The 23,909-nt window shown below is 45.7% G+C and overlaps 1 protein-coding gene and 2 long non-coding RNA genes across 3 annotated transcripts in view; 2 read left to right on the top strand and 1 right to left on the bottom strand.

Moving 5' to 3' along the window:
- Positions 1-1,233: 1,233 nt before the first annotated feature.
- LOC125923490 (uncharacterized) lies at positions 1,234-2,429 on the top strand. The gene is made up of 2 exons (XR_007458057.1): positions 1,234-1,892; positions 2,124-2,429. It is a non-coding gene; the product is annotated as an uncharacterized LOC125923490 (long non-coding RNA).
- Positions 2,430-7,862: 5,433 nt separating this feature from the next.
- On the bottom strand, positions 7,863-15,081 carry LOC125923489 (uncharacterized). The gene is made up of 3 exons (XR_007458056.1): positions 14,964-15,081; positions 10,728-10,886; positions 7,863-8,352 (listed from the first exon to the last, which is right to left on the bottom strand). It is a non-coding gene; the product is annotated as an uncharacterized LOC125923489 (long non-coding RNA).
- A 133-nt stretch (positions 15,082-15,214) lies between these two features.
- Positions 15,215-23,909, top strand: part of AGPAT5 (1-acylglycerol-3-phosphate O-acyltransferase 5) — a 61,597-nt gene continuing 52,902 nt past the window's right edge. The window contains exon 1 of the mRNA XM_049631818.1: positions 15,215-15,782. Within this exon, the coding sequence (XP_049487775.1) occupies positions 15,564-15,782 (219 nt within the window). The 5' untranslated portion in view covers positions 15,215-15,563. The remainder of the gene's footprint in view (positions 15,783-23,909) is intronic.

Below are 23,909 nucleotides of genomic sequence, written 5' to 3'. Positions count from 1 at the left end.
ATGAAGCCTCTTTTTATTAGGATAATTGTTAAAGACCACGTGCACAAAATCAGCTAAGCAAGTGTCAATCTAATCAATCTAATGGTTTACCTTTTCAAAGTTGAATTTTGAGTTAATTGGCTTCTATAACACGAGGAAGGGTCAGGTGTGAAGGAGGAACTGACCCTGGACAATGTTAATGGCTCTAGGCGTTCCTTACAAGCGAGCCACATTTCAGCTGTGTAAACATGTCCTAAGGCTTTGCACCTTCTCCAGCCCTTCCCTTTTGAAGTCTTTTCCTTTGATGCTTCTCTCCTGCATCTCCCACATCAAATGAAGGGTTAGTATCCAAATCTATAAAGAACTTATCAAACTCAACACCCAAAAAACAAATAATCCAGTGAAGAAATGGGCAAAAGACATGAATGGACACTTTTCCAAAGGAGACATCCAGATGGCTAACAGACACATGAAAAAAATGCTCAACATCACTTATCAGGGAAACATAAATCAAAATCACAATGAGATACCACCTCACACCAGTCAGAATGGCTAATATTAACAACTCAGGCAACAGCAGACGTTGACAAGGATGCAGAGAAAGAGGATCTTTTTGCACTGCTGGTGGGAATGCAAACCGGTCGGTCACTCTGGCAAAACAGTGTGGAGTTTCCTCTAAAAGTTAAAAATAGAACTATCCTACAACCCAGTAATTGCACTACTAGGTATTTATCCAAGGGATACAGGTATGCTGTTTCGAAGGGGCACGTGCACCCCAATGTTTATAGCAGCACTATCGACAATAGTCAAAGTATGGAAAGAGCCCAAATGCCCATCGACGGATGAATGGATAAAGAAGATGTGGTATATATAGAGGGTGTTACTCAGTAATTAGAAAGAATGAAATCTTGCCATTTGCAACAACGCAGATGGAACTAGAGGGTATTATGCTAAGTGAAATTGGTCAGAGAACGACAACTATGACTTCACTCATATGTGGAATTTAAGATACAAAACAGATGAACCTAAGGGAAGGGGAGCAAAAATAATATAAAAACAGGGAGGGGGACAAAACATGAGACTCTTAAATATAGAGAACTGAGGGTTGCTGGAGAGGTGGTAGGTGGGGGGATGGGCCAAATGACTAAGGGACATTAAGGAAGGCACTTGTTGGGATGAGCACTGGGTGTTATACGTAAGGGATGAATCACTGGATTCTACTCCTGAAATCATTTTTGTACTATATGCTAACTAACTTGGATGTAAATTAAAAAATAAATTTAAAAAAATTTTTAAAGAAAAAAAAAAAAAACTATGGCCTTACCAGAGAGGTCTGCATGGCACTGAACTCATGCTCCATTTGAGTAACCACGTATCCTCAATTTTCTTTACTCATTTTATTATTTGTTTTATTCTGCATGCATCATTGAAAGTTGCCGTAGGGTTTATTGGTAGCAAAGTGAAATCCACACACAGTACCACGTGTCAAGCTTGAGTATTTTGGAGAGAGACAAAATTAGAAAGGAAGAGTCTCATCTGAAGCATCAAGCCAACGATGAGTCATATCTAATGCAGGAGGCCAGGAGAAACAGGTGGCTGGATGTTACAAGTTGCCACTTGTAAGACAGGATGAAAAGTGGATGTAGGTCAGGACAGTAGTTTGGTACTGAGCCTTCATTGCTCTGCTTGAGTGGGGCCAGCCACAGCTGCAGAGCATGCTGGGCCAGGTCATAAAAGCCCCTGGAAGTCATGAAGAGGTGTGACTTCGTCCTTAGAAAAGAGAGGTCATTGAAGAGTTTTCAGAGGGAGAAGGGCAAGGTCAGGTTTGTTTCAGAAAGGTGGTGCTGGTGAGCTAGAGTGCCAGCACTGTATTCTAGCAGAAATAACATCCAGGGGCCAGTGGCAAAGACAGGGTAAGTCAAAAGGGATCTGGTAAAAGAAGGAATTCGAATAATGGAAGCCCAATGAAGAAACTGGCCAGTTGTAGAAGATACAGGGTGGGGTGTGCCTGGATGAAGTTGCGGGGGGTGGGGTGGGGGAAGTGGAGGGCTATTTTGAGTCCTTTAGCATCAAACTGAGTCAGGGAAGAGCAGGGTGGTAATGGTGCAGGCATGTTCTGCTGAGAACACTTAAAATTCTTGTAGCATTCCCAAGCTCAGATGTCAACAAGGCAGATAAAAAAAAAAAAAAAGTCTGCAGCTCAGAAGTCATCTGTAGATTTGAGGGCCATTAGCCAAACACAGAGATGAAATGGAGTCACTCAAGGACATCTAGACTGGCCAAGGCATGTAGGAGAGGCAAAGGCTGATCATAGCTAGCTTTCAAAAATGTTCCGTGAAGGATGGAACATCCTCAGAGGAGAGATGGCTTCAGAGCACATTCTCTGCTAAGACAAACACCAACAAGCATTTCAACCAACTGCAACGACTTGCAATAAATCCTGTAAGCGATGTGTGCTCAAGGGACTGTTGATGAATAAGCTGTCTGGGGAAGGAGGAGGAGAGGACAAGGGCTGGGGGATACTTTAGGCAGGGAGAAAACTGGAGCAAGTTCCCAATGGATGAGTTAGGGGGGAGAACATTCTAGCAGACGTGAGAACACTTCTAAAATACTAAAGGAGCACACAGCACAGCTGTGTTGTGCTGAACGGAGAGAGAGCTGAAAGGAGCTTAGGTTAGGAGGTGTCCGAAATGCAGGCCAGGACCAGACTGGAAAGAGCTTCAGCCTTGTCCCAAAGCACATGTACCCCAAAGAGATCTAAGGGTGTCTTAGCCAGGATTGTTCCGATACATGGAAGACAAACGTACTTAAAGCACATTAGGTAAAAGGGAGTCTATTACTAAGCATCAAGGATTCTTCCCTTTTCACTCCCTTTCTTGGGGTGCACGTGGGCTGTGGGCCTGCAGCATTATCATCCCTGCAGGGTTTTTTTTTTATCTAGTTCTCCCAAAGCATCAACATGTGTGCCATTTGGGTTTTCTGAGACACCAATTATGTCTGCGATTCGCCATGACTTCCATGCTCTGCTGCTCAGTTCTGTTTGGCTCACAATCTCGGTCTCTGATGGTCTGGGACATAGGTACCACGGGTCCCACACCAGGGGCTGAAGAGAGAGATTCCCTTTTACACACCTCATTCTACAGCTCTCACTTAGCAGGGACTCTGGGGAGCACAGCCAAAGAAGGGCCCATGGATTAGGAGAGCACCCTTTACATATCAACACGGTGACAGCACAACAGGGGTTTTGAATATGCCATAGGAAGAAAACATGGTACATCTCGCTGGAGTGCAAATCTCTCTAATTCAGGAAGCTTTTACCGATTTCTTGTTTGCTAGGCATTGGTGCAGGCTGTCAAAATACAGCAAAGACCAAACAAAGTCTCACCTCTCAAGGAGCCTACATTCTAGTTAGGGCAAGACAGAAAATACAGGTCACATAGAAATAAATGAGAAATAAATAGAGCAGCATGTGGGGGATTCTGTTAGGATTAGGTTTGGCTTCAAATGACAAGAAAACAGACACCTGGGGGGCTCAGTCGGTTAAGTGTCCGACTCTTAGTCTTGGCCCAGGTCGTGATCTCACGCTTCATAAGTTCAAGCCCCGCATCGGGCTGTGCGCTGACAGTGCTGAGCCTTTTTGGGATGCTCTCTTTCCCTCTCTCTCCGCCCGTGCCCCACGCCTGCTGTCTCTGTCGCTCTCAAAATAAATCAATTTAAAAAAAATTAAAATTAAATAACAAAAAAAAACCTAAAACCAGCTTAAACGTCTGCTTTCATAACACCTGGAGGAAGTTAAGTACCAGGCTGATATGAAGGGTCAGGAATTCACGTTCCTTTCAGGATTGCTCTGCCTTGTGTGCCCATCAGTTTGGCTGCTGGAGCGCCAGCCATGACCTATCACTTCACCTAAAAGGAGAAGGCTACCTAAACTCATCCCATCCCACCCATACGCCACTTCCTTTTACACCTCACCGGCTAAATCGAGCTGCAGGAAAAGCTGGGAAGCTTTTACATGCGCCTAGGTAAACATTAGGGATGTAACTATTATGAAAGAAGGGGAGCGTGAATATTGGAGGAAACTAGCATCTGTTACAGGTCAGGAAAAGCACAAAGGGGGCGCAGGGGTCACGCAGGATGGTTATGGGAGGGTCTGTCAGAGCCTGGGGAACAAACAGCCAAACACGCTTACAGATGAAGGGAGAACAGGACAAATTTGGGGAAGGCCCTCGTGCTCCATGCACGGGAAGGACAGCAAAAGGTCAGGATGGCGGACTCGGCAAAAAGACCAGAGTAACTTACCGATCACGTGACACGGGTTGCTCACTTCCCGCAGTAAGCAGGATCATCACCTAGAGTCTTAGGGTCCCAGAAGGGAGAAGAGAGTGCATTTATGGGGTTTTAGGGTCTGGGCCTGAGATTTATGAGGCTTTCTTTTTTTTTTTTTTTAACGTTTATTTATTTTTGAGACAGAGAGAGACAGAGCATGAACGGGGGAGGGGCAGAGAGAGAGGGAGACACAGAATCAGAAGCAGGCTCCAGGCTCCGAGCCATCAGCCCAGAGCCCGACGCGGGGCTCGAACTCACGGACCGCGAGATCGTGACCTGAGCTGAAGTCGGATGCTCAACCGACTGAGCCACCCAGGCGCCCCTACGAGGCTCTTTCAATGTGGGGCCCTAACTGGGTTTGGACGAAGTGTGTGATGTGACAGCTCACGACTGGTAGACACAGCTAGGCGAGGGCTTTGGAACCCATCTGACATGCAAACAGTTCTTTGCTGAGCACCCCAGGGAGCGGTGTGTCCAGAGAAGGCAGTTTGCCCGGGTGAGCTACCCCGAGCCACCGGCCGTCCTGAGAACAGTGTGGTAAGCAGCCCATGGTCTGCATCGAAGGAGTGCAGAGATTCACGAAGAAAACAACCACCTCGGTACTTACTGGTTTCTGGACTTATCTTCCCGGCAAGAATTTCCTGGAGCAAAGACTAAGCTCGTGTTGAGGGAGGGCTAGTTAGGTTGCCGCAGAGCTCCGAGTTTTCTATGTGCCCTCAGGAGGCGGCTCGTGTGGGCTGGTGGGCCCCAGGCAGGACTTAATTTGGATTTTACTCCAAGATGGGAGTGTCTCGAGCAGAGAAGGAAAAAAGCATCACCTGCCTGCTGTATTCATTATTAGGGCCGTCCTAACAAAGCATCACAGGCTAGGTAGCTTCTACAGAAATTTGTGAGGTCACACTTCTGGAGGCTGAGGCTTGTGGGCAACAGGGTAGTGGCACTGGTTCCGACACGGGGCTGTAAGGGGGGATCCGACCCAGGCCGCTCTCCTTTGCACAGAGGGCGTCTTTATCCTATGTGTCTCTTCGCGTCACATTCCCTCTGTACATGGATCTCAATCCCAACCACCCCCGTCTTTTTAAAGTTTTTGTTAATGTTTATTTTTGAGAAAGAGAGAGACACAGAGTGCAAGAGGGGGAGGGACAGAGAGAGTTGGAAACACAGAATTTGAAGCAGACTCCAAACTCTGAGCTGTCAGCACAGAGCCCGACACGGGGCTTGAACCCACGAGCCATGAGATCATGACGTGAGCTGAAGTCGGATGCTTAACTGACTGAGCCACCCAGGTGCCCCTCATTTTCCCCTTCTCATATGGACACCAGTCCTAATGAATTAAGGCCCCCAAAGCACCTCATTTAAACTTGATTACCTCTGTACCTCTCCAAATGTCATATTCTGAGATTCTGGGGGTTAGGACTTCATCATACGAATTTCAAGGACACAATTCAAATATGATAAATAGGATTGTGAGGGATGAGAGTATTGGTAGACAGATAAAATGGAGGCTATTACAGTTGCATAGCTAAGAAGGTGGCACCTGGGAGGAAGGTGGTCACTGAGAGGTAGAAAGGGAATGGGTTCTGGGTGTATTTTGATGCTGAAGCCAAGAGTTTACTGATGGATTGCATGCAGGATGGGGAAGAAGAATCAAGAAGGACTATGAAGAGTTAGCCAGTGATAAATTAAAACTGCGACATACTCAGCTCCTTGCTGCCCCAGGATCTTTGCACTTACTGTTCCCTCAGCCTGAAATATTCTCATCTTAAATCTTCTCATCATTCCAATTTTAACTTAAATGTCTCCTCCTTGGAGAGGCATTTCTGGACCTTATCATGTACAACGATCACATCACGTTGTCTTAGCTCACTGATTGCCCTTAGAATTCATTGATACACTATTCTTCATCTCTCACCACGGACCTGGAAGTAACACCTAGACAGGGATCTTACCTGCTTTGGTCAAGGCTGTGTGAGCAGTTCCTACATCAGAGCCTTGCAAACAAGCCTTCACTAACAGATTGAATCGGCGAATGGATAAGGACCTAGTGCCAACAGGTGAGCAACAGATAAATGTAGAGTAACCCGTATGTTTCTAGAGTGGAGGACTGGGCAGACAGCAGAAAAGAGGAGAACCCACATCAACCTGGCTTTCACAGAGATTTGCTTGCTCCTGTAACCACGGGGTTGAGAGTGGGTTTCGTTTGATTCAGTAGCTGGAGGTTTTCATCAAAGACTTGTCTGTTTCTCTGCTGGGCATCAGCAACATCCCCAAACTGACCTTCCTTAACGTGGCAAAGGGACTATGTACATGCAGGTGTCCCCCCAGTCAAATCACTAACTGGAAGAGAGAGAGGGGCATTTCATCTGGCACCTCCTTTAGCAGAGTGGACAGGATTGTTTTCCACATTCCCCCAGTTGTCTTTGGGTCTCAGAAGCCCCCACGGGTTCATTCCTAAACCAATTTTTGTGGCCACACAAGTGGGGCTACTTTGTAATAGACCAATGGTTCATGAAACCTGTAGACAACTCTTAAAAAAAAATCAGTTTGGGGCACGTGGGTGGCTCAGTCGGTTGAGCGTCTTGACTTCAGCTCAGGTCATGACTCGGGGTTCGTGAGTTGGAGCCCCACATGCAGCTCACTGCTATCAGCACAGAGTTGGCTTTGGATCCTCTGCCCACCCCCCCATCTCCTGCTTGCACGTTCTCTTTCTCTCAAAAAATAAACCATTAAAAAATAAAAATAAGTAGATCAGTTATACCTATTGATATTTACCGTATTGGAAATTTAAAACAAGAAACTTAAAAATATCTAGTTCCTTTAACAACACTTTTAAACCTGTTACATTTTAACGATATTTTCATGAAAAAAGATAAACTTTGAAAAGGAGATTTAGTAAGAACAGTGGCCACAGTTTTACATGGTCTTTCAAGTCTCTTTGATGTCTGGCTTAGTTGCATACACCCGGCTTGTCTCCATTTACTCTGTTGCCATGGTTTTTTTGGTGGAGGCAAATGAAAAATATCCAGCCTCCACCAGATATGCGATTGGAAAAAGGACGGTTTGTATTGGCCTTTCCAGATAAGAAAGAACAGTCACATTATTACAGGAAAACCCAGCCACTGGTAGTTTCTTAGAAGTTACTAGCCACGTGGAGCTTACTATAGGACGTTTTTGTACCCTATATTAAAATCCTTTGCTCTGTCTTGCGCTCTGAAAGAACCCTTTACCCATGCAATGGCTTGGACGCCAAACACTGGCTTACAAATTATTGGTTCACCGACGTTTGCCTATCTTCCAGATAGGGACATAAAATACTGAAAAAGTCACTGTGGTGATTATCGCAGAATTTTTAAAAGTCTGAAGTATTGGGAACACGACAAACTCATGGGAGCAAACTTGAGCTTCCCAAAATTCTAATTTCATTTGAAAGCTCAAGTTTTATTATCAGCCATATCATCAGTTTTCCTTGAAGTGACACTTGGTTCATTTTTGAGAAAGTATCTTCCAGCATAATCATAGCTTATGTTATTCTTCCGAGTAAAAAAAAAAAAAGTGGCTAGTTCAGTTCGAAAAAAAAGGTGTTTTTTTCCCATCCAGAGAACTATTGTACTTTGGTGAAATCACATGTGCTTCATAAATAACTCTCCATTTACTCACAGTGTTAAAGTGTAAGGATTTAACAAGCTTGATTTTTTTTTTTAATTTTTTTTTTAATCTTTATTCACTTTTGAGAGACAGAGCATGAGTGGGGGAGGGGCATAGAGAAAGAGGGGACACGGAATCTGAAGCAGGTTCCAGGGCTCTGAGCTGTCAGCACAGAGCCCAGCGCAGGGCTCGAACCCACGAACCGCGAGATCACGACCTGAGCCGAAGTCAGATGCTCAACTGACTGAGCCACCCAGGCACCCCAATAAGCTTGGGATTTTTTTTTTTTTTGCTTCATCAAGGACATTAAGTGAAATGAGTGTGTTTCTGCTGCGAGTCCGTGGTGATGGGCACCTGGGCACTCGCGTGCTAAGGTGCTACCAGGTTCACCTGAAGTCGTCCCTGAAAAGTCAACACAGTGAGAAAGGCAAATCAGGATACAGTACCATCATGAAACATTTCACCTGGGGACACCTGGATGTGTCCTGGGGGAGCTTCAGGGGTTCAAGGTCCCCACTTCAGACACCACTTCTTGACACCTGCTAATTTTGGCCCATCCCCAGAGCACAGGTGGGGTCAACTTCCCCCCAAATGGCACCTTCGTTGGGGATTGGATCCGCTCAAAAATCTTCATGTGAAGAGGGGAACAGGGCCATGGATGGACAAACATCCACTAAGAGACAGAGGTAAACAACTAGAAAGTTTTTATAGCTCTAACTTCTAGGTGAGAAGTCAGGACTTGGGACAGCGGCGAAAGAGATTTCCAGATTTCATCTAACATTAAAAAAAGAAAAAGTACTGTGTAAGTCTTTTGGAACAAGGTTGCCTTGTTTTAGTTTTACAAGTAAAAACACAGGATTGCATGGTAGCTGACTAATAGAGACCAAGTGTTGGGCTAACAAGTTTAGGTTGTTCGTGAATAGAAGGTATTCTCGTTGGAGATCTTCTATCACTCACTCGGAGATCTTCTATCCCTTTCTAAGGACACTACACCCAGATCAGCACCCTCTGTTACCACCCAGGAGGGTCTATTTACAGTATAACCGATTTGGTTACAGCTTTCATGACACTCCACACCTGAGCTCATGTGGATTCAATTTGGGTGTTCCTCAAGGCCCTCAGTGACACTCTAACATCTCACAGCATTCAGGGTGAATATTCTGTAGTTTGTAGCATAAATATAATTGCTTACTTAACTCTGCTGTCAGATTACTTTGTGGAGATTCTAAGATCTCTTGAGAATCTACACTTAAGGAGGATTGTCTTAGGATCATCCCAGATAAAATCTCCTCTATCTGAATATTATAAATGTATTGTCTTCTATTTTTTCTAGTATGCTCCTGTTTTTAATTTTTGTTAACGTTTTTATGTTTAAATACCGTCTGGTTTTTATTTTGCTGTTAGCTGTCATGTTTGTTTACATTTTTCCAAAACATGAACACTAGTATCAACATTTTTTGACTAATTCTTTGTTTCAAAACCCACTTTCAAAAAATTCAAAATACACAGTACATGGGTTTCTCAATTCTTCATTTTGCTCACCTGAACCTTCTATTTCTTCACTAGTAAAATACTATGACTGTATTTTAGAGCACGTTGTGGTACCTACTGGAGAAATCCACCCTAGCATGTTTCTATTGCTGCTATAGCAAATTACCATAGTAGCTGAAGTAATGTCTTATCTTGGAGATCAGAAGTCCAAAATTGGGCCTCACTGGATTAAAGTCAAGGTGTCAGCAGGCCTGTTTCCTTCTGGTTTCTGGGAAGGGATCTGTTCTGCAGCCTTCCTCCATCTTCAAAGCCAGCAAACAGGCTGAATCAGCCTGAGCTCCTTGTCTGCCTCCCTCTTTCCCTTTGTAAGGGCCCTGGTGATTACGTGGAACCCACCTGGATAGGTAGCCCAGGACTCTCTCAAGGTTAGCTGATTGGTAATCCTAACTCCAACGGAGTCCCAAATTCTCTTTTGCCATGTGAATTAACTTACAAGTTCAAGTTGGGATCTTTGGATAGCCATCATTCTGTCTGCCATTCAGTATTCCTCCTTTAAAAAAATTTCTCGAGTTGTTTTCTTTCATGAGTTTTCGAATGGATTTGCCAAGATCCCACTATACTCTATCTTGTTCCTTCACACCTCCTCTCAAAACAACAACAAAAAATCTCGAGTTTTAGTGAACATATATTAAAGTCAAGGTGTGAGGTTGAGCATTTTATTCATCGTAACGATGATAAAAACCCCACTTCCATTTATGTCAGAGGAGCGACTATTACTTCTCTTGCTGTATGTAAAAAATACGGTTTTCATAATCGAAAGGCATACTCTATTTGCAGATACATGATACAGTTACATAATGTTACTTTTCTGGATATTTTATTTTTGTGATCCACCGGCTATTTTTGTGGGGTTTTTTTTCACTCTAAACAAATATCCATGTTCAAATCTAATTTTGTTTTTGTAACCTGTGTTTTTTTAAAAGGCTCCCACACCACCAGCTAAGTTCCACGCCCCACCGGACTGTTTCCATCTGTAGGCGAAATGAAATTCCACCTGGCTACACAAGCCTGAAACTTGGAAGGCATCGTTCACTCCTCCCTTTCTCATTTATCACCACCAGTCAATTAACTCCTGTGGATCACACCTCTTAGCTACCTCTTACAAAAGGTCACCTCTTGGCTTTTTATTTGCCCACGTAATAAGGAAATCCCAGCTCCTCCCCTCCCCGAACAGACACCTCACAAGGGTCACAACCTCAGGGCCTTTACCTGTTCTCCATCTTTACCTTTGAATCCAAGCAGAGTGGGTGGAATGTACAATTAGCAGTGGCTACGTATTTGTGGAATCAGTATTTCTTTGTAAAAACTTGCAACAATCAAGTCCAGTTGAACTTCATCTGTGCTTGCTTCCCTGCCCCAGAGATAATCACGGCCATCAGTGGTTTCTAGACATTTGCACGTAGAAATATACGGTTTTAGTTTTTACTGAAATGGGATAATAACTGCACATGTTATTCAGCAACTTACTTTTCCCACCTAATGTCTTGGAGATCTAGGACAGTTCATTTGGATCTCTTTGTTCCTTTTTATCTACAGCATAGTATTCTACTTGGTCATCTCTGTGAATTCATGTAATCATTCTACTATGGACATTCATTTAATTAGATGTGTTGACTCAAAGGGTATCTGTCCAGGTTTACTAGATACTGTCAAATTTCCCTCCAACAATGCTGTACCTGAGGAATTAGCTTCTTGTTCTCCATACATGGTCACTAACAAAGCCTAAGCCCACACTATTTCTAGCTAGGAGTCTAGCACATCTCCCAACTGCTTCCAATCTACTTTCCACACTGCCTAGAACAACTTTTTTTTTAAATCAGGTCTAATGTCACTTCCCTCTTTAAAACCTTTTAATAGCTTTCCAGATCCTTTAAGATAACGTCTAGAATCCTTTGCATCTCCTAAGTTCTGCTGTCATGTGGTTCTTGCCTATCTGTCCTTTCCAGACTCAACCGCTATCATGTCTCCTTCCCTCGCCCACTTTCTCCACCAACAGTTCTCAAACTATTCCACGGGATGACCCTGAGAGTCTGTAAAGATGTGTTCATGAGTAGTTTTAAAGGAACTTGACTTTCGGATGCTTAACTTTCCTAAAGCTGGTCTATGAAGACTCCTGGAAGGCCAGACCCACCTGGCCCACCTCCAATCTTACTATATGGTACTACAGGGAGGTGGAAAGGTATAACTTGAGGATGGCAAAAGACAATTTAAACTTTCTTTTAATGAAGGCATCGCTAAGGCACGCATTGCCAATAAAACTTTACTTTTATTTGCAATAATTACCAGATTTTGTGACACACGCTGATTACACTGTATGATGCTAACAAAAGAGCTCAATCCAGAAGGAATTTTTACTCTTAGATACCTGAGATGAGACTGGCAAAAGACGTTGAGTCTTAAGAAGATACTCCATAAAGTCAAATTCTGTGATAGAAGTGGAATGAAATATGTTTTCAAGGAGAAAAAGAAAGGATCACTATAAAATCCTAATGAGTAAAAATCTTAAGTATTTAAATAAATGATGATGGATAATAAATCCGCATGGTATTCATAATCCACTCAGACCATTTAAAAGATTTCTGTAATCACTTTAAAATGTTGGGGGCTCCTGGGTGGCCCTGTCGGTTAAAGGTTGGCCTCTTGGTTTGGGTTCAGGTCATGATCTCGAGGTCCGTGAGGACAAGTCCCAAGTCAGGCCGTGTGGTGGCTGCATGGAGCCTGCTTGGGATTCTCATCCTTCCTCTCCCTGTGCCCCTCCCCCACATGCATGTGCACTCCCTCAAAATAAAGGTTAAAAGAAATAAAGTGTAACTCATCAGAACTTATTTTGTAACTAAACCTATGATAAAAACAACTTTAGCTATTAACTGTAAAATGTGTGAGGGAAATACATTTCTTTTAGGGGGCATCCAGACAATTTTTTAAAAGTGTGGCCCATTCCATTGCTTTTCAGAGCAATGGGCTTTGAAGCTTTTGAGCAAAAGCACACGGGGCTTTTCAGAGCTTGAGGGCACTGCACACTCTTTTTGGGGGGGCAGGGAGGGGCAGAAGGAGAGAATCTTTTTTTTTTTTAAGTTTATTTATTTTTGAGAGAGAGCACACATGTGCACAGAGTGGGGGGACAGAGGATCCCAAGCGGGCTCCATGCTGACTGCAGAGAGCCTCATGGGAGCCTTGAACCCACCAACCATGGGATCGTGAGCTGAGCTGAAGTCGGACGCTTAGCCAAGTGAGCCACCCAAGGGCCCCAGACACTGCACGCTCTTATTTCAGTCCTTCAGGTACAGCGTTCTCACTCAGGAGGCTCCTCCTCTCCAGCTGCAGCCTAGCTAACTCCACTGTTCAGCTTCATCATAAGCGTCACTGTTCAAGAAGGCTTCTTTGTCCCCAGACTAAATAAAATCTCCTTAATATCTTGCCCTATCCGAATATCCTGTTTGCAAACACCTGGTCCCACATGTAAGCCCTCACTGAACCTTGGCACCAGGAAGGCCTACACAGAACCGGTCTTTTCACTGTTGTTTGTATCCCAGGGGCAGTGTCTGCAGGCTAGGGTAGCTGTGCTTCTCGAAAAAAACCATTTTTCTAGAGTGGTACAAAAGGAAGTCAGATTGCAAGGAATTAAAAAAAAATGTACAGGGGCGCCTGGGTGGCTGCGTGAGTTGAGCGTCCGACTTCGGCTCAGGTCATGATCTCCCCGGTTTGTGAGTTCCGGGCCTGTGACGGGTTCTGTGCTGACAGCTCGGAGCCTGGAGCCTGCTTCGGATTCTGTGTCGCCTTCTCTCTCTGCCCCTCCCCCAAATAAAAAAAAAATGTACAAAGTGAGAAGCAGAAGCAGAGGATGTGGGTTGATTACAGCTTGGGGGAGGGGGGTTTGCTAGTAGCCAAAAGGGAAAGTGAATCTGCCACTGTTAGAAGAGAGAAGAGCACACGGGCCGTCACCAGGTAGGGAGGGGCTGGGTTTCGACACGAACGGGAAAGAGAGGCTCAGCTCTCAAGAGTCTCCATGCCAAAACACCGCACAGAGCTTTACGACCGGTGACCAACAGTAACTGGGGCGTAATTCACAGAAATAACGCATTTACATACATCCACTAATTACTGACTCCATATACACAGATCGAAATGTGAACGCCGAGCCTGTTTTACCTCTTCATACATTTTTCTAATTGTAGGGATGTCTGGTCTCCATCAAAGGAAGCAGGAGCGGCACTGGGTTTGCACATTATCCATGCCCATGACTCTTTCCCTCCAAAAAGAAATCTAGTTCCTCTCACAGTACAAGCCATTACTTTCCATAGAAAGAGAGGGGAAACCCTGCAAAGTCTTCCTTTTGTGTAACGCTTCCTGTTGGCAGTATACTTGTCCAAATACTTGGTGCCTTGAGAACTCTCTGCCTACCTGGCTTCCTCTCCTAAGATAACCATCTACCAATCATCGTACAGATGATTGTCAATCATGTACAGATAGAGAAAGGAGCCACTGTCCTGGCCCGGATTCCAATTTTCCATTAAAATCCCTCCCTGCATAAAGGTACCTCACTGGCTTCCAAGAAGAGAAAAACAAAGCAAAATGTTATCATTTAAAGCCCTTGGCATTCTTTTGAAGTGCAACTCTCCCTGGAAAGAGTTACATTTTAAACCTTTTGTAGTGAAGCCAAAGGCAGTAGAAGGATCCAGAAGTTCTCTGGATCTGTTTTTACATGAATAAAAATGCCCTGCCTCTGCAGGCTTTTGTGAAGGTCACCCAAGTAGGTCAGTACTTTACATATTCTTTGTGCACAGTCCTGGTACTTTTTAAGTACTACACAAAATGAGGCGCTCTCTCTCTCTCTCTCTATATATATACCCTGGCCCTGGCCCTGGGGTGGGGGGGGGGGGGGGTGAAGCAAGCGTGAATTGGAAAGGTCTGATCCAAGCGTGTAAGAACCTCCCGAAGAGGCCGGCCAGCGGTGCGTTAACGTGTAATTATCATCATTATTGTGATGGAAGGAGGAGGCCTGACTCCGCACCACCCCAGCGGAAGGAAGGGAGTCCTGTGCACTTGCTGGGGAGAAGGGGAAGCATCGGAGAAGGCGGAGGGTGTGGGAGCCGCCCTGAGATTGAAGCCATCTCGCTAAGCCTAGCCGGGGACAGATAACCCGGGGCGGAGCTTTGATGGCGCTAACCGCTCCAGATCCGTCTTTCTGGCCTTCCCAAACCAAGCTTGACAAATATTTGCTGAAGGCATGAGTCCTCTTGACTGGAGACCGCAGAGTCTGCAACGCATGAGATACACAGCGCGTCATCTGTGCACCCCGAGTAAGGGGACGGACGTCTCGGCTTAACGGGCGCATCCCGGGGACCTAGGGGCACTCAGAGCATGCGAGCTGCAGGTGGGGCATGCCCTCAAAGCAACCCGGGCCCAGACTCCAACGGAGGGCGCACACGACCGCCCGGGTCCCCTCTCCTGGCCGCACCCACCTTCACCCCACGGGCCTGGCAACCTCCACCTTCCTTCCCGCTTCTGCGGCGAGGCCGAGCTTTGAGGCATGCGCGGCGGCACAGCCTGACGGTCCGCGCGTCCGGTCGGCAGAAGCGCTTCAACCGTCAGCGCGCTCGACCAATCAGAGCATGTGTTAATTTCACGGAATCCCGCCCCCTGGGGGGGACTATGGCAACGGGAGGCCAATCAGGCGGCGTGTTGTTGCCGCGGAGCCCCGCCCCCAATAGGGGTACTGGGTGACGGGCGAGGGTCATGGGGTGTAAACGCTTCTGAGCTGCTGAACCTCGGAGGGCCGCCGCGTCCCCTTGCCCCGCGACGGTCATCAGCGCGCGCGGCCCCCGCACTCGGCCGCTCACCCACCGTCTCGCGGCGGCGCGGCCCATGCGGCTGGGGGCGGAGGCCGGCGCGGGCGCGGGCTGGGCGTCTCAGGTGCTGCCGGCGGCCCGGAGAGGTGAGGGGGCGGCGGCGGGGCCCGCCCCGGCCCGGTGATTGGCCGCTGGCCGAGGGTAGCTGGGCGGCCTGGAGGCGCCCCGGGCGGGGAGCAGCCGGCAAAGCCTTCTGCGCGCGGAGCCGGGAAGATGCTGCTGTCCCTGGTGCTCCACATGTACTCGATGCGCTGCGTGCTGCCGGCCGCTGTGCTCCTGGGCACGGCCCCCACCTACGTGCTGGCCTGGGGGGCCTGGCGGCTGCTCTCCGCCTTCCTGCCCTCCCACTTCTACCAGGCGGTGGACGATCGGCTCTACTGCGTCTATCAGAGCATGGTGCTCTTCTTCTTCGAGAACTACACCGGCGTGCAGGTGAGGCCCTGCCCGCGCTCGGCGCCCGTCGGCCGCACCTGCCTCCTCCCGCCTCTCCACCTGGGTTCTCGGCTCGGAACCTTCCAACCGGCGCCCCGCCCCCCACCCGGGGGACTTTAGGATCGTTCGGGTCTGCCCGGCAGATCTGGCGCCAGAAACACGTGCCGTCACCTCGTCCTCCCACCGCGAGGGGAGTCTCACGGTCTTATGTAGGCTTTGGCCCCATGCTTCTTTGCAGATACCCCAAGATCGCTAGGATCTTGGAGTGATTGTAGTTCTGTTGTTCGCAGGCTACAAGTGGCACCCCCAGGTTTTGTAACTGTCTGTCTCGGGGCTTCGCGGAGTCGATGCAGATGGACGTTTAAGTAGGGCAAGCAGTTGACAGTTTTTGGCGTTTGGTCTAAGAAGGTTGGTAATGTTTGAGGTCAAAAGTGCGCTGTGAAAAGCCGGAGACCTTGTGTTGAAACGGGTTGGTGTTACTATCTGGACAGCAAGTACAACTTTTTTTTTTCTTCTTTTTTTGCGTTCTTTCCCAGTGTGAATGAAAGCTGGACGAGGAAATTAATAATTTGTTACTGTAGAAGCCCTACGGTACTTAAAATTCTGGCCAACTTACACTAGGTTTAAATGTGCGGCTCATTTTTTTCTCTGATGACTTCGTTTCTGTTACTTGGTGGAGATTGGATCTTTAGATTAAAATTATTGGGGGGGGATGGATAAGACCCTCTTTGGTTTTATTTCAAGCCTCTTTTACAAAAATAACATCTGCGAGTTTTCCTTTTATTTCCCAGTTGGGACAAAAGAGCTTGATTCTTGGTTATGCCTTATGTCCATCCCCTTCTTCCTCTCCACCCCTCCCTCCCGTGGTCAGGCTTGGGGTGGAGGGAGTGCCCTGGTACGGTTTTGTCTTTTATGCCGTTTCCCCACCCTCCCCCCCAGAGCAGCTGTTTTCACCCTGTTGTCGACCAGCTCCTATTTTCAGTTTGCAGTTGCACTGCTGTGGATCCCTGATGACTGGGAGTTTGCCCCAGTTGGAGGTTGTTTGGGGGAAGGGAAGTAGGAGAAGCCAGGGCCTACATTTAAACCAGTGTCTGTAAGTGCTTCCTAGGAGAGAAAGATGGCTCTTCCAGATCATGGCTTCCTCCTCGTTGACTTTTCAAGTGGGCTTCATTTAACATTTTCAGGAGTTCGGGTCAATCATTAACCCCCTGTGCTCTTACTTCGCCACATTGGTTTAAACGGGTGGCTTCATCATGATTAAATCTTTAACTTCACATCACTTGACAGCCGGCCTGGGCTAGGACGAAGACAGAACCTAGGACAAAGTGCCTTACCTTTTAGAAAAATGGTGCTTCCTGTGGTGGATCATTGTGTTTTTGTTCAGAGAATAGAGCATGCAGTGCAATGTGTAATATACCAGTGACATACTGCGTGCTTAGCAAGTTTCCCATTTTAAAAATGGTTGCAAAATTTCAGAGTTCCTAAATTGTGTGGCTCACCTCATACCTTGTTCAGTGTGGGCTTCCAGTTTAAGGGTTTTTTTTTTTTTAATGTTTATTTATTTAGAGAGAGACAGAAAGAGAGATGACGAGTGGGGGAGGGGGGAGAGAATCCCGAGCGGTCTCCGCGCTGTCAGCACAGAGCCCGACTCGGGCTCAAACTCACCAAGCACCATGAGATCATGACCTGACCTGAAACCAAGATTCAAATATTTAACCGACTGAGCCACCCAGGCACCCCTGGCAATCAGCAGTTTGATCTCTGTATTTATGGGTCTGTTTCTTTTGTGTTTTGTTTTTTAGATGACACATGTAAAGTGAAGCCATTTGGCATTTGTTTTTCTTTATGTGATTTATTTCATTTTGTGTAAAACCCTTTGCATCTATCCATGTTGCCCCAAATGCCAAGATCATTCCTTTTTATGGCTGAGTAATAATCCAGTGTGTGTATGTGTGTGTGGCACATCTTTACACATTTGTCTATGAATGCTTCCATATCTTGGCTGTTATAAACAAAGCTAGAATAAACATCAGGGTGCATATCGTGTCTTTGTGATTAGCGTTTTCGTTTTCTTTGGGTAAATACCCAGTAGCGGAATGACTGGATCAGATCGTATTTGTGTTTTTAACTTTTGGAGGAATCCCCATACTGTTTTCCACGGTGGCTGCACCACTTTGCATTCCCACCAACAGTGTGTGAGGGTTCCCTTTTCTCCACATCCTCGCCAAAACTTTTTATTGTCTTTTTGATACTAGCCATTCTGACAGGTGTAATGTGATATCTCATTATGGTTTTGATTTGCATTTGCATGTTAATTAGTGGTGTTGAGCATAAATTAGAATGTTTTTAAATGGCACTTTAATGCTTTTTATTCTGGATTTAAAAAAGAAATGGTTCATGGTAGCGTAACAATATTTTTTTATGCATAGGAGTTTTAGGCTGAAGGAACGGAAGTCCATGAAATTCATGATTTGTGCTTGGCAGGTAAACCTATTTCAGCACGTATACTTGAACGTTCCATTGGATTCTAGGTAAATGTCTGTTCTTCCTATTTCTACTACTTTCTTTTCATATGCATTTTTTTTTAATTTCTTTTTTGACAGAGGGAGTGCATGAGCAGGGGAGGGGGCAGAGGAGGAGAAGGAGAATCTTACGGAGGCTCTACGCTCAGTGCAGAGCCTGACACCAGGGCTTGATCCCATGACCCTGGGATCATATCTGAGCCAAAATCAGGAGTTGGACGCTTAACTGACTGAGCCACCCAGACACCCCTCCCGTGCGGTTTTGACACAGGAGAACATTTCAATCACTGTTGCTAAAGTTACTGTTTATAACTATTTATCCTTTTAGGTTCTCCTAGAATCTTTTTAGTACTGAGATTCAACTGGGTACCTTCACCATTTAGTTTGCAATAAGCAGTAGGGTTTTTAAAGTTTCAGGGCACCTGGGTGACTCAGTTGGTTAAACATCTTGACTTCAGCTCGGGTCATGATCTCACAATCCGTGGGTTTGAGCTCTGTGTCAGGGTCTGTGCTGACAACTCAGAGCCTGGAGCCTGCTTCTCTGTGTCTCTGTCTGTGTCCCTGCTCGCTCTCTCTCTCTCTCTCTCTCTCTCTCTAAAAAATAAACATTAAAAAAAATTTAAAGAAAGGATTTTAAAAGTTTCGTATATCTCTCAATTTGAGACTCACTGAAAATCAGTACACACTTCTTTATCATTTTGAGGGGCACCGATTCAAATAATTATATTTCTTTTCTGTTGCTGCCATAACAAATCACCTCAAATTTAGTGGCTTAAAACAAGAGAAATTTAATCTCACAGTTCTAGAGGCCAAATGTCTGAAATCGGAGTGTTTGCTGGTTTACACTCCCTCCTGAAGCTCTGTGGCAGCGTCATTTCTTTGGCTGTTCCACATTCGGTGGCTGTTGGCATTCCTTGACTTGTGGCCATGTAAGTCCACAGTCCGCCTCCTCTTCTGTCTCAAATGTCCCTCTGCCTTCTCTTCTAAGGACACTTGTCATGGGTTTAGGGCCCACGCAGATAATCCAGGATGAGCTCCTCAGCTCAGATCCATTGACTTAATCGCAAATGCAAAGACTGTTTTCCTGAGTAAGGTCACGCTCGCAGGTTACAGGCATAAGACACGGACAGTCTTTTGTGGGGTCAGCATTCAGCCCGCTACGTAGCTCAATTCTGCTTATTCTTAGAGCTGGAGTTCAAGAGAAACGTGGGAAGCTAAAAAGAAAGTGGGGAATACTGGCAGAGGCAGTGGTGAGGACTCAGGGGTTGGAAGGTGATGTGATTACTGTAGTCTGGAGTTTCTTTCCTAGGGGGCTGTCCTGAATGCTGAGATTCCTGCATAAACAGTAATTGTGATAGTTATGGCAGATGATGAAAAATGCAAACGTGTTGTTTTGGAAGCTGTTAAAAGTTCATGTACTTTTTTTCTAAATGTCAGAATTCTCTTGTCATTATTTTCAAAAACAATTCTACTCTTTCCCCTCCTTCCAGTGGAATGCACTAAACACTGATCATTGATATTGGCAGGACAAAAATATCTAGAGATACAATACACGTCTCCTAATCAACATCTAATAAACAGTTGAGTCAAATTTTTTTCCTGCTTAAATCATTTTGTACCACTCAGAATTTACTTTAAAATGTTTTACATTAATAGCCCTATCTTCTAATTTGCTTTTCCTCAAATGCTAACGTGATCTATTGTAACAACAAAATGTGGACTTTGAGATACAAAAAATTTAGTTTTTCAACTGACCTACTTCAAGTACAAAATAGTCCAAAAAACACTGGAAAGAAGATAGAACATTTATGCCTAAGATTTTGATTTTTTTTTTAAATGTGCTCAGTTAGAATACTCTTAAATAAATCTCTGATAATGCATACCTTTAATGAAAACATTATTTTGAGTTCCTCAGGAACAACCAAAGCTTTCCTATGCTAGGTATGGTCTCTAAGACCATTTATAACTGGTTCTGTCTGTAGCTAATCTATTAGAATGAAACATGTTTAGTTAGAACAAGAGAAGGGCCTTTATGAGTCGGCCTCCTTTTTATTGCATCTGGATGCTGTCTGCATTTCTGCTAAAACATTGCCCAGAGACGTCTTGAATATCAGTCGTCCTAAAGAGGATATAAATATTTTGTATCCTTGATTTCCTTTTTCTCTATTCATCATCCACGTGAAGACCTTAAAAGACCTTAGATTACTTCCTTCAGTGTAGCGGGTGTAAGGGAGCTGGCCAGATGGGCTTGTGCTTAGGCATTTGCTTGTTCAAGAATGACACCGGCCTTTCAGAGAGGAAATTAAACATTGCCCAAATCAAATATGATGTTAGTCTAACACATTTGAAGTCTGGCTAGGGAATAGACTTCTAAGAAAATCTTAGAGAAATGTAATTAGAGCCGTGCTTTTATACTTTCTATAAATAAAGCCCCCCCATTGAGCAAACAAGTTATTTTAGGTTGCATTGGTGTAAGATTTCTTTTAATGTCTTTTTTCTATTTTAAATCACAGATACAATAAAATACTGAAACACTGATACAGTAGTTTGAGAAAGTTAAAGTTCCCTCCACCCACACACACCTTTCCCAAGTATGCAACAATTTGGTGTGTAACTTTAGATTTCTTCTCATTAAATAAATGTAAATTGTGGGAAGACTCCCCCAATGAATTAACCTTTTGGATGTTTTTGTTTGTTTTGTTTTGTAGTGTTTACTTATTTTAGAGACAGAAAGAGAGGGCAGGGGAGGGGCAGAGAGAGAGGGAGACCCAGCATCTAAAGCAGACTCCGCACTGTCAGCACAGAGCCCCACACCGAGCTCGAACTGACAAACCATGAGATCATGATCTGACCCAAAGTTGGGTGCTTAATGACTGAGCCACCCAGGCACCCTTGGATGGGTTTTGTAGTAGCGCTGTATATGCCTGTGACCCCTGGGGACACCTCTGTGCTGTTACGATGAGGAAAAGAAAAGTATGAATCTAAAGATCCAGTTTACTTTCCCTCTTTTGTGAATTTGTCTGAATTTGTGGAGCTGAATGAACTGAGAGCTGACTCTTCCTAAATGAAATCACAAGTTTATTTTTACTTTGATATTTTCTCTTTTTTTTTTTATTTAAAATTTTTTTAATGTTCATTTTTGAGAGAGAGCGTGAGGAGGGGAGGAGCAGAGAGAGAGGGAGACACAGGATCCGAAAACAGGCTCCAGGCTCTGAGCCATCAGCATAGAGCCCCACGCGGGGCTTGAACCCACGACCCGCAAGACCATGACCTAAGCTGAAGTCGGACGCTTAATCAACTGAGCCACCCAGGCGCCCCGATATTTTCTCATTTTATTATGGTTTCTTAAACACAGGTTTAATACAACCCCAAACTAAGTAGTAACTTCTAAGGAGTCCCCAGAAACTTTCCTTCCTTCCTTCCTTTATCCTTCCTTCCTTCCTTCCTTCCTTCCTTTCTCCTTCCTTCCTTCCTTTCTCCTTCCTTCCTTCCTTCCTTCCTTCCTTTCTCCTTCCTTCCTTCCTTCCTTCCTTCCTTCCTTCCTTCCTTCCCTCATACATACAGTACTGGAGTGTGCACCCTGTTCCAGTCCTGTGCTGGGTGCTAAGGGGTAGGTGGGGAAACTGGAGACAAGATCCCTCCCCTCATGGAGCTCACCCTCTGGTGGGACACAAGCAGTAGCAACAGAATTACAATGTACCGTGCTCTATGAGATTGAGACTAGTGGGTGGAGGGCAGGAGGCTGGGGAAGTTTGCCCAAGCAAGTGACATTTGCACAGAGCTCTGACAAAGGGCTGGTGTGGGAGGGTTTGTAGTAATCCCGGCGAGAGATGGTGGTCAGAGTAATGGGCAGAGTGGACATGGAAAGAATGGAAAGAACCCTGGATCCATCTTCAAGGTAGCTGGGGCCTTGTGCCTGGAGGTGAAGGAGAAAGGAGAGGAAGGGGTTCCTAACAACTTGGCATTTCGTGAGTGCTGACTGTGTGCCTGGTGTTGTGCTGCCATCGGCCTGCCACCCTTACAAGGTAGGCGCCTTCTTCCCCTTTACCCTGGGGAACACAGCACAAAGAGTTCACATGTGTGGTAGCTGAGGCAGGATTCCGTATATGGCGCTCCGGCTTCAGGATCCATTTTCTGAAGATGCTTTGCCAGGTGGTGTGGTTATGTTGCTTGGAACGAGATCCCACTCTCGATTTATTCGTGCCAGGAAAAGCATGCACGAACAATCCCAGTAGAGGTTGATCCTGAGATGGGAGTGTTCGTGTTTGTCAGCTTGGTGACACGAAGGTGAGACAGCTGCCTGGATTATTCAGGAAGGCTGTGTCACTTATCCTGAACTGCTTTGAATCCTATTTCAAACAGGAGTTAAGTATCACGGCATGCTTAGGAGAAAGAGGCCCTCGATTGATAACTGAACGAAAATGAAGATTCCTGAGGGTGGCCTTCAAAGCCGTCTAAATTCTGCCCTGGCCAGTTTTTCCTTTCACTGGTTTCACTGTAGGCCAACCACTGCTTCCTCCCCAGGCCCCAGAGGCCCCGGTGTGTTTTCAGCCACGTGCCTTTGGACCACTCTTCTGTAGCTACTTTCTTCCAACTCAGGCCCCAGCTCTTCCTCACCCCCTCTTGGTGTCAGGATCGCATACGTGATATTAACATAACATTAGCAGATTTTACGTCTGTATTGCCCTCTCCACAAGATTGTATGTAACCTTTTGGAGATGGCAATCAAGGGGAGAATAGTTTGACTCGATTTTTGCCTTTAACCAAAGGGCGGAAGTACTTGGGATGCTGGTCTGGTTGGGTTTCTGTGGAAGTGTGGATCCACTGTTAATGGGGATGGATTCTTGAAGGACCTTACTGGTTGACAGGTTTTGATTTAACAGGGACAGCAGGTCTAGTGAGTCTGATTGTATTCTTAAGTAGGTAAAGGGGAAAGAGACATGAACTGTACCCTCAGAGGTACCACTGAGAAAGAATAACGTCAGACACTTTGTAAAAGAGGGAGTTCTAAGGGTGCCCAGGTGGCTCAGTCGGTTGAGTGTCGGACTCTTGGTTTTGGTTCAGGTCATGATCTCATGGTTCCCGGGATCGAGGAAGTCTGCCTTGTCGCTGACAGCACGGAGCCTGCTTGGGATTCTCTCCCTCTCTCTCTGCCCCACCCTCCCTCCCTCTGTCTCTCTCTCACAAAAGAAAGAAAGAAACGTAAAAAATAAATAAAAGCAGGCCTTCTGGAACAGTCAGCAACATAGAGAAACCTTTATTGACTTGTCAGTAAACACCTGTACCTTTTGCTGCTTTTGAACCTATGCGGTTCTCTAAGGTTTGTTCCTCTTTCTCTGTGGGAACCAGCAATGCGCTTGGGTGTCTTAGAGGGTGTTGTAAGTGGTATCTTTTTTTTAAATTTTTTTTTAACGTTTGTTTTTGAGACAGAGAGAGACAGAACATGAACGGGGGAGGGACAGAGAGAGAGGGAGACACAGAATCGGAAGCAGGCTCCAGGCTCTGAGCCATCAGCCCAGAGCCCGACGCGGGGCTCGAACTCACGGACCGTGAGATCGTGACCTGAGCTGAAGTCGGAGGCTTAACCGACTGAGCCACCCAGGCG

This window comes from Panthera uncia, chromosome B1 (genome assembly GCF_023721935.1).
Source record: "Panthera uncia isolate 11264 chromosome B1, Puncia_PCG_1.0, whole genome shotgun sequence".
Taxonomy (NCBI): Eukaryota; Metazoa; Chordata; class Mammalia; order Carnivora; family Felidae; genus Panthera; species Panthera uncia.
This window is presented reverse-complemented; position numbering and strand designations above follow the sequence as displayed.